Source organism: Papaver somniferum, unplaced genomic scaffold, assembly GCF_003573695.1.
Source record: "Papaver somniferum cultivar HN1 unplaced genomic scaffold, ASM357369v1 unplaced-scaffold_107, whole genome shotgun sequence".
NCBI classification, from domain to species: Eukaryota; Viridiplantae; Streptophyta; class Magnoliopsida; order Ranunculales; family Papaveraceae; genus Papaver; species Papaver somniferum.
Window position 1 is genome coordinate 5,356,104 of NW_020619603.1, and position 11,011 is coordinate 5,367,114.

An 11,011-nucleotide genomic window follows, 5' to 3' on the forward strand; every position below is an offset into this window, starting at 1 on the left:
GGTGAAGAAGTGATGACAATCCTTTGAACAATGATCAAAATCCCCTCAACTATATTAAAATAGAAGGAAAAATAAGAAGACGATGATCCTCCTTTGGTTTTTAGGAGATTAAGACTTCTCAGGTGTCAACCCTTATTACAATGAAAATGGGCGCCACATAGGTCCACCTGAAGAGTACGAAGAAAAAGTTAATGAGAACAAGAAGGGAAGAGTTCTTGAGGCTGTAACCGCAGAATGAGCCGAAGAAGTTGATGAGAATGAGAAGGGAGAAGCTGATGATGTTGTAAATGAAAAAGGAATAAAACAATTTGATGATACCAAAACCGAAGACGACAACATCAATGAGATTGACCTTTTCAAATTTCTCTATAATTTAGTTGTTGTTGGGTGCATGTTTCAAGTTATTTTAGACACTGATGTGGTAAGTGATGAACTTATTATTTTTATTTTAAATTTCTCTATAATGATTCACAGTTTCTCAATATTCCTATTTAATGGTTATAGTAGGAATTAGTCCTAGAAATAATATATTATGATGAGTTTGGTCCAGTTGAGCTAGTCAACTGTCTGTTTGGTCCTTTTTAAATGTATAAATTATAGTTTGGTCCTATAAATAATGGTTTGGTCCTACGGTGACGTGATGGATGATATAATTATCGTCTTGTAGGGACAATAATATCCTTTTGGGACCAATATATATGCAAAAAATCAATGAAAAATATTTTCAAATTCACTTTCTCTCTCTTATTTTCAGATCTATTTTCTCTCTCATTTGATTTTTTTTCCCGTTGTTGTTTTGTTTGAAGATTGAGATGAAGATTTTATACAGATAAAACTTCGAGATCTGCTGCTGTTTGGTTTTACGTCTCTCAATTAAAAATATCGTTTGGTCCTTATTTAGGTGGTCCCAAGTCAGTTTGGTCTTTTGGGAAAACGCCTTTACTGTTTGGTCCATAATTATTTAAGAATATTAAATGGACAAAAGTACCATTCCATGTTAATTTCTACTTCTTTTTTTGAAGCAGTTCATTCTTCAAAATGAACTCCTGTTAATTTCTACTTATTTTTTCAGAAATCATCTATATAAACTAGAGCTCATTCCAAAAATGAACTCCATATAAAAACCTAAAAAAACAGAGTTCATTCCAGAAATGAACTCCATATAAAACCTAAAAAAACAGAGTTCATTTTAGAAATGAACTCCATATAAAAACCTAAAAAACCAGAGTTCATTCCAGAAATCAACTCCATATAAAAACCTAAAAAAATAGAGTTCATTCCAGAAATGAACTCCATATAAAAACCTAAAAAAACAGAGTTCATTCCAGAAATGAACTCCATATAAAAACCTAAAAAAAACCAGAGTTCATTCCAGAAATGAACTCCATATAAAAACCTAAAAAAACTGAGTTCATTCCAGAAATGAACTCCACATAAAAACCTAAAAAAATCCTTAAAAATCAGATTTCATTCCTAAAAATGAACTAGCATCATCTTCATCATCATCATAGTCTTCATCATCTTCAAACAGCAGCAGTCAGAAATTCTTCGTCATCTTCAACAACACGTCGTCTTCAACAGTAACAACAAACTAAACAAACAACAACAAATATTTATCATCAAAAATCAATCACCATCTTCAACAACAACAAATCTCGAAGTCTTCATCATCTTTAAATGAACAGATCTCGTAATGTTCAACTGCAGATCTTTATCGTCTTCAACTGCAGATCTTTATCATCAAACAACATCCGCAACACCAAAATATTATCATCTTCATAGTATTTCACAGCAACAGCAAACAAATATTTTTTAACCCAATCTTCAAAATCAACAATTTAACAGCAGCGGTAGAAAAAGAGAAGTGAATAGTACGAAAAATATAAATCAAACTCCATTTTATTCTTTTGTTTCTTGATTTTTTTCTTCATTTCGTACCTAGGTTTTCTTTAATTGAGAGACGTAAAACCCAACAACAGCAGATCTCGAAGTTTTCTCTGTATAAAATCTTCAAACAAAACAACAGCAGGAAAAAAAATCAAATGAGAGAGAAAGTAGATCTGAAACTAAGAGAGAGAAAGTGAATATGAAAATAAAATTATTTTCCATTGATTTTTTGCATATATATGGGTCCCAAAAGGATATTTTTGTCCCTACAAGACGATAATTACATCATACATGATGTCATCCTAGGACCAAACCATTATTTCTAGGACCAAACTATAATTTATACATTTAAAAAACACCAAACAGACAGTTGACTAGACCAACTGGACCAAACTCATCCTAATATATTATTCATAGGACCTATTGGTATTTCCTACTAATATTTTTACTTGAGGGCCGTGTTAGGGGCTAGGCAGACTAGGCCCCAACAACTCTTTTTTCTAACAGTAGGCAGTCTGTAACATATATATATATATATATATATATATATATATATATATATATATATATATATATATAAGTGTTACTAAAGTGTTTTGTCACACTTGTTTGCATTACCGATAATTTGATAACAGTTTTAGTCGTTATCAAATAGTTTGTAACAGCTATAACTTTTATTAAAATCTTTGTTTTTGAAACGCCAACCAGTTTTTGGGGTATTTTATGCCAATTTTTCAGCTTATAACCTAAAATCCTATCAATCGGGCTGAAACTTTTTAGCGGCCAGTGGCCGCATAGCCTAATTCAAGTTATCATGTTAAATGTCATTAAATATAATAAAATTGTTATAGGGCCTATGGACCATGGATGTGCGGTCCATTAGTATATTAGAATTTAATCTTTTACTCTTGTATAAATAGAATACTTACCTATGTAATGGGGTTCCTTCCCTTTTCTGGTTAATGAAAAATTATTCTCTCTTCCATTTTCTCTCTTTCTCATATTACTCAAATACGTCATCAACAACGAGCTCTAACCCTGCTGCTAAGAGTTTTTTTTTTTTTTTTAGATTGGTCTCATATATACTTCTCAATCAATCAAATCAAAGACGCTTAAAAAAAATCCAGTACCGTCAGGATCCGGTACTTCTCCCTGTTTTTGTTTTCAACATTGCACTCAAAAGTAAGGTCCCGGGAAGGTGTATTTTTTTTTTGGTTTCCTTATCATTTTTTTACTGCGCTACGATCGAGATATATATTTTTTAATTGATTTATACGCTTATTGGTGATTGATTGGTCTCCTGTCCTACCCGCTGTTCGTAGTTTTGATGATTCGTAATATATAGGAATAAATCAAAATATATATATATTATATATGATAATCCTAAAATAATGTTTTGTTTCTAGCCCTTGTCTGTTTAATCTGTGCAAAGGTATGGCTTGTTTCTGTTTAGGTATGATTTTGTCAGATCTGTTTCATATTTTTTAAGAAATAAAAATATCAAGCATCCCGTCATTTCTTTTTTATGTTTGTGTATCATTTGCTATGTGTCTAAGAGATAATTTATTCCTTGTTTTTAATTGTCAGATACGGGTGTAATGACATGTTCTCAGTATTTTCTCGTTTTTCCATGCAAGTCTATGCGCATATGCTTGTTTCTCTACATCCTGTTGGTCTACATTTTGTCTCCTTCTGTCCCTTGCAGTGTCTATCTACATGTACTTTGTTGGATATCATGATACTATTATTATATATATATATATATATATTATCATTATTGATCCTAGACAGATGACTAAATTTAATGTTGTAATTGTATATCAGTTTTTTTTTTTCTTTTCTTTTATATACTACGATGATATCTTCTGTCCATTTGTGATTGCGTATGTGTGTTGTCTGTCTGTATTACGGATCCCCACCCCAACGCCCTGCCTGTAATTAATCTCTTTCAATTAATATATATGTACCGTTTTTTTTGTTTAATTTGTTTATTTTAACGCATGTGCGCCGCCCCTATAACGTAGACTCTTTAATGGATAATTATAATGTATTTCTTTATTGATAATAGTTATTAATATATATCTATTTACGGTCAATGCATGTTTCTTAGTATTGTGTGTGTTATATGTATGTGTTTGTATCGATTCTTTTTATTATTATTATATTATTATAATATGACCTATATTTTATCCTTAAAAATTGCATTTATCTAAACCGTTAATGGGGTACTGTCATCTGTTAGTTTTTGACTCAACCGGGATACTTTAAGAACCACAAAGAAATCTGGATCTCACTCCATTGGCCATCAAGAAACTTGATCTTTAGGAATACATTAGTCATACTAATGTCCTTCAAACTTGTGTTATGTAGATGAGCAAGACAGAATATATCCGACAAGAATTTGGACTCTTGGCATAGATGGACTTGAGTATCACCATTAGATGGCTGATGTGAAGATCGCTTTTGTGGAAAAAGATGCACCCACACCATCACACCCTCTACTGACAAAGATGCTTCCCCAACAACTGAAAAAGAAAAGGCTGAAGCCCTCCGATATTTGAAGGCACATATTGACCTTAATATCCTTTGGGGATACCAACACATAATGTTTCCTAATGTGGGATGCACTAGCAAGCCTTTTTGGGAGCATTGAGGATTGCCTTCTCCCACAGTTGAATGAATAGTGGAATGACATCCGGTTTCTTGATTATGTGAAGGTAGGCGATTTCCAAAGAGATATGCTTAAGCTAAAAGCACACCTCAATTTCTGTGGGATAAAACTAACAGATAAAGACATGATTCAAAAGACATTGTCTACTTTTCCTTTGTCATCTGTTATTCTAACCAATCAATACCGCATAGAAGTTTATAACAAGAGAATAACAACTTTCAGCAAGATGATCAACTTATTGCGGGAGGTCGAAAGGCACAATGAAGTTATAGCAAACAACAATGCTAGATCCCTCGGGAAGAAGAAAATTCCCGAGGCTCACTATGGCAAGGATAACAAGGGAAAACACCCCAAAGAAAAGAGGGTTAAAAATGCTGATTCATATTCTCATGCTCCATACTCACGTGGGGATAATAACCCACGTGGAAGAGGACAAAAGCGTCATCGTGGAAGGGGCCATGGGCGATGGGGTCATGGGCGTGGAGGCCATGAACGTGAAGGCCATTCAAATACCTGGTCTAAAGATGTTACTTTTGGACCTAGTGGTAGTGGCAACACTGTTGAAAAAACACATTAGAACCCCATGTCTAAGAAGGTCGAGAATGACAATGCACCTTGTTACAGGTGTGGAATCTCCGTACATTGGTACCAGTAATGCAAAGCTAGTGCCAAAGTAGCAGCCAACTACAAAAAGTACCGGGAATCTATAGATCAAGAAGCTCACTGTGTGGAAGAAAATGATCATTCCCCAGATGTCAATTTCGCCATTTCAGACTTCCAGGGCAACAAGAACCATGCCCTTATGGAAACACCTGACTTTGATTGATTGTTATTTTTTTTTAGTTTTAGTTATCCTTTGAACCTAAAAACTTGTGTATTTTTTTGCTTTGTGGTTTAGCAGATTTTGGTTAAATATTTCTTTTGATGACTTAAACTATGTTAGGTAGTCTTAAATTATCGTTTTTTTGTTGTTGATGGATCAGTGGTTTTTAATTTTTATGGGTACTTATTATGCTTTGGATTTAATTTTTATTATGATAATTTATTGCATGATTGAATTATGTGACCGAATTCTCTGAAGTACCATTTACTTGTAGGAATGTCATCCTCAGAAGAGATTGAGTGCCTAGCTGATAGTGGCACCACACACACTATTTTAAGAAATAGTCAATTATTTGTTGACTTAATTCCTTATAAATCCTCTGTGACTACGATGATTGGATCATCACAAGTGATCATTGGGCGAAGTAATGCTCAATTTTTGTTTCCAAATGGCACAATGATGAAAGTCACAGAAGCTTTATATGCACCAAGAGCTAACCGTACCTTGTTGAGCTTCAAAGATATCCTTGCAAATGGTTATCACTTGGAAACTCACTGTGAAAATGGAATTGAATATATAAATATTATCTCTAATACATGTGGAAGAAAACGCATTTTAGAGAAATTAACGAGTCACTTTAGTGGTTTGTACACTACTACTATTCGGATTATCGAATCACATGTTGTTACCAACGATGAACTGTTGAACAGTGACTTATACAAGCTTTGGCGCGATCGCTTGGGGCACCCAGGTCGTGATATGATGATCCGTGTTTTAAAGAACTCATACGGACATCCTTTCTTTTGCGTGAAAAGTAAAATGAGACAAAAGACAGTTACAATGCAAAGTAACAACGTCTGCCAGTCACTTCCATCTAAAGCAACTGATGAGAAACCTCTCTCTCATTCTACTTCGTGGAGTTTTTCAAAAGCACACCACTCATTTTGCAAAGCTTGTTCTTTAGCAAAGACAGGAGCGAGACCATCCTATGCTAAAGATACAAAGCAAAACATTCCATTTTTACAAAGAATACAAGGTGATATTTATGGACCTATACATCCAGAATCCGGACCATTCAGGTATTTTATGGTTTTGGTAGATGCTTCGACCCGTTGGTCACATGTCGCAGTATTGTCCACAATAAATGCTGCCTTCGCAAAGCTCCTAGCACAAGTTATATGTTTGAGGGATCACCACCCTGATCACCCAATAAAGTCTATCAGACTTGATAATGCTGGAGAATTTACATCTAAAGGATTTGATAATTTCTGTATGTCAATCGGAATTGACGTAGAGCACCCCGTACCCCATGTACACACTCAAAATGGTCTCGCAGAAGCTACCATCAAAAGGTTACAGATGATAGATAGGGCATTGGTTATGCGTTCCAACCTTACCATTACTGCTTGGGGGTACGCCATATTGCATGCAACATTACTTATTCGCTTTAGACCTACTATTAGCCAACCATTTTCTGCGTACCAGTTGGTAACTTGATATGAGCCTGATATTTCACATTTACGCATTTTTCGTTGTGCTATATACGTGCCTATTACGCCCCCACATCGTACTAAGATGGGTCCCCAAAGACGATTAAGTATTTATGTTGGATATGAATCCCCAATAATTATCCGCTATTTGGACTGTCACTTTGATGAGGCAACCTTCCCGTTGTTAGGGGAAGGTATGGAAAAAGATTTCATAAGATAACGACATGAATTGTCGTGGTGTGTCCCCACATTGTCTCATCTTGATCCACGCACCTCACAATGTGAAAGTGAAGTGAAAAGAATTATTGAACTTCAGAATGTGGAAAACTCAATGCCTGATGCATTCACTGATATTGCTAAAGTGACGAGATCACACATACCAGCTGCAAACGTGCCTGCAAGGTTATAAATCCTTAATATGGGAAAAGGCACCTTATATAGAGGTGTCAAACCTACACTTGGTGGAAGTGTAGCTGAGGCCGTGGACGCCCAAAGGAAGAGGGGAAGACCACCTGGTTCGATGGATACTTACCCAAGGAAGAAAAGAGTGAGTAAGGCACAATCCGATCCATTAATCATCAATACAGATAATTCCTCTCATGAAATTGTCTCTGATTACAGTTATGTCCATCAATCAACATTGGAGGATGCTCCGATGTTTGAAATGTTTCCAGAGAACAAAGAAATCTCTATGGACTATGAGAGTGCATACGTGTTGATGGAAATATCCTCCACGCAGATTGATGATGCATTTGCATACACTGTTGCTCAAGAGATCATTGAGCACGATGACATCAAACCACGCTCTATTGCAGAATGTCAAAAAAGAGCGTACTGGCCTAAATGGGAAGTTGCAATCCAAGAAGAATTAAATTCACTAGCAAAGAGACGGGTATTTGGCGCGGTAGTGCTAACCCCACTAAGTGTAAAGCCCGTAGGACATAAATGGATATTTGTCAGAAAGCGTAATGAGAAGAATGAAGTCTTGAGGTATAAGGCTCGCCTTGTGGCGCAACGTTTCTCACAACGCCCTGGAATTGATTATGAGGAAACATACTCTCCTTGTGGTTACAACATATGTCTATGGGGATCTAGATTCAGAGATATACATGAAAGTGCCTGATGGCCTTCCATTGCCCGAATCAAGTAACTCTAAACCACGGAGTGCGTTTTTGATTAAGTTAAAACGCTCACTTTACGGATTAAAGCAATCCGGGCCCCGTCTAAGTGATTATTTGATTGGAAAGGGATATACAAATAATGAGTTATGCCCCTGCGTATTTATAAAGAAAACGAGTTCCGGATTTGCAATTATAACTTTTTATGTTGATGATATGAACATAATAGGTACTCTTTATGAAATAAGAGAAATCGCAAGCTACTTGAAATATGAATTTGAAACCAAATATCTTGGGAAAACTCGGTTTTGTCTAGGACTTGAGATAGAACACCGAGCATGTGGAATACTAATCCACTAGTCTGCATATGTCCATAAGATACTCAGGCAATTCAATATGGAAAAGGTGCATCCTGCTAGCACTCTCATGATTGGTAGAAGTTTAGATGTACAAAAGGATCCATTTCGTCCAAAGGAAGATGACGAAGAGGTATTGGGAGCTGAAATTCCCTACCTAAGTGCAATAGGCGCATTATTGTACTTAGCACAATGTACTCGACCTGATATATCATTCTCAGTGAACTTGTTAGCTAGATATAGCTCAGCGCCAACGCAGCGTCATTCGAATGGTATGAAGAATGTATTCAGATACCTTAAAGGAACCATTGACATGGGTCTATTTTATCCCTATGAGGACGAAAGGAGGATTTCTAAATCAACCCCCTACACTGAAACCCCAAATAATGTTTTGGTTGGTTTTGCTGACGCTGGGTACCTCTCTGACCCACATAAAGATCGATCCCAAAATGGATATCCTAGAGCCAAGCAAACTCTTGTAGCTACCTCCACGAACCACTCAGAGATCATTGCCCTACATGATGCGGTTCGTGAGTGTATATGGTTAAGGTCTATCATTACACATATTCGAGGGACGAGTGGTTTGAATTTCACCACTGAAGAGCCAACATGCATTTATGAAGATAATGCAGCTTGTATCGAACAGATGAAGCAAGGATATATCAAGCGTGATAATACAAAACATATTTCACCAAAGTTCTTTTACAATCAGCAACAACAGTGTCTCTTAAACATTCAAGTCAACAAAGTACCGTCTGATGAGAATGCGGCAGACTTATTTACTAAGTCACTTCCTAAGTCCTTATTTGAAAAGCACGTAAAGAGTATTGGACTAAGGAAATTGTCCGAACTCCCTTGATTGCAATCAGGGGGAGATGACGACATCAGGGGGAGTATCTAATGGTATGATGTCGACATCAGGGGGAGCGAGTGTCTGTTGAACTCTTTTTCCCTTCGTCGAGTTTTATTTTGTCCCAATAGGTTTTTGTTACTCGGCAAGGTTTTTAATGAGACAACAAAAACACTAGGTTTATGACTCTCCGATTTGAAATTATCTTTTTCCCACAAGGTTTTTATAGTTTAGGTTTTTTTGAAGAGAAGTGGCCAGCTTTATCAACATGTTGTACTCTTTTCCCTTGGACAAGGTTTTGTCCCATTGGATTTTCCTTGTCAAGATTTTAATGAGGCAACACATTTGAAGTTCCGCTTTTGAACCACACAAGGGGGAGTGTTATAGGGCCTATAACCCATGGATGTGCGGTCCATTAGTATACTAGGGTTTAATCCTTTACTCTTGTATAAATAGAATACTTAACTATGTAATGGGGTTCCTTCCCTTTTCTGGTTAATGAAAAATTATTCTCTCTTCCATTTTCTCTCTCTTTCTCATATTACTCAAATAAAAATGTTATTAATCTAAAATTTTAACTCTCAATGTGGTCATGTGATCCCTAAAAAACCCCAAGTTTTAAGTTTGCCTAGGACATCCCAAACATGTAAGGCAGCCCTTCCTGAATTGTCTATATTGTATGCAGTTACAGTAGTCACTTGTCATTACAGAAAACTTGAAGGCAGGAAGGCTCCATTTTGAATAGCTGAAATCAACAAAGATATAACGGAAAAGAAAATGATACACTGTAGAGACGCCATTGATACCTTTTTTGGATTCTTCATCTCTATGGAAATGGTGATATATATAGAATAAATGGGACCTCACATTTAGCTTAAAACTTTAACTAATGAATCGTGTATCGCATGGAGGAATTGAATACCATTTCGTGTCACCGGAATCTGCTGCATCATATAGAAATCTTTATATCTTTCTGTTTAGTCGTGTACAATTGTACAAAAACACGATCACACACTGCACTGTCATTGACTTTCGGTATTTGTTTACTATCTCGTGTCACGGGAATCTGCTGGATCGTTTTCGTCACGTTTATAATTCGGCATCGGTTACTTGCAAATTCAAGTTTCTTGAGAAAAAAAAATGAACAAGACAATGTTGTTAATGGGGCGGTTATGGGTGGTGCAAATGAAAGATACAAGAAGTAATCATAGTTTAATTGGTTGTCCACCATATGATAAACAGCCCCATAATTTGGAACTAAAATGTAAAACTTCTCAAATAAAGATTACATTACTGTGATTCTGTGAAGCATCAAAACGAATAAAAAGACCTGCTGTCTTTGCCAATACAGTCTCCCCGTAGTATTGGGGTATTATTAACTTTAAATAGAAAAAAAAATTGCAAATGCAAATGATTTTCTTTAAGTAGATAAAATGGCCGTTAGGCTCGAGCAAGTGACCCTGTATAATGGTGAAGACGAAGAGATAACATTCTGCACTCCCCGGGGGAAACGCACGGTTGTTCCAAATTCTGTATTCTTTTGAATTGCATGTCATTTACATCATACGAGATAACCACATGCAGTATGGGACTATCTATAACCAGCAACAACTTTGGGGAACCTTTCCCATCAGCATCTACTTCATCATAAATCATCACTTTACATTTCAGACGGTCTCCGACCAGCAAGGGGTATGAGTCTCTCATTCCAGTTTCCAAATCCAACCGGTATTTTATATTCCAGCCAGTATAAGCGGTATTCATCTCCATGACATCAAAGAGGCTACCTGCACCCGCGCTGTCCTGCACAACGGTT

At 36.2% G+C, this 11,011-nt stretch overlaps 1 protein-coding gene across 1 annotated transcript; it reads left to right on the plus strand.

The window, feature by feature from the left end:
* The first annotated feature begins 5,657 nt into the window (after positions 1 to 5,657).
* LOC113327934 lies at positions 5,658 to 7,280 on the plus strand. Its single transcript, XM_026575043.1, has 2 exons — positions 5,658 to 6,692; positions 7,188 to 7,280. Exons 1-2 carry the CDS (start codon positions 5,658 to 5,660, stop codon positions 7,278 to 7,280), a joined length of 1,128 nt encoding a protein of 375 aa, XP_026430828.1.
* The last annotated feature ends 3,731 nt before the right edge of the window (positions 7,281 to 11,011 follow it).

Excerpts from the sequence above, each read along its gene's own strand:
- LOC113327934 (XM_026575043.1), top strand. The coding sequence starts at position 5,658 with ATGTCATCCTCAGAAGAGATTGAGTGCCTAGCTGATAGTGGCACCACA. Across the intron at positions 6,693-7,187 it reads TAGAGCACCCCGTACCCCAT|AATGTGGAAAACTCAATGCC; the intron begins GTACACACTCAA and ends ATTGAACTTCAG.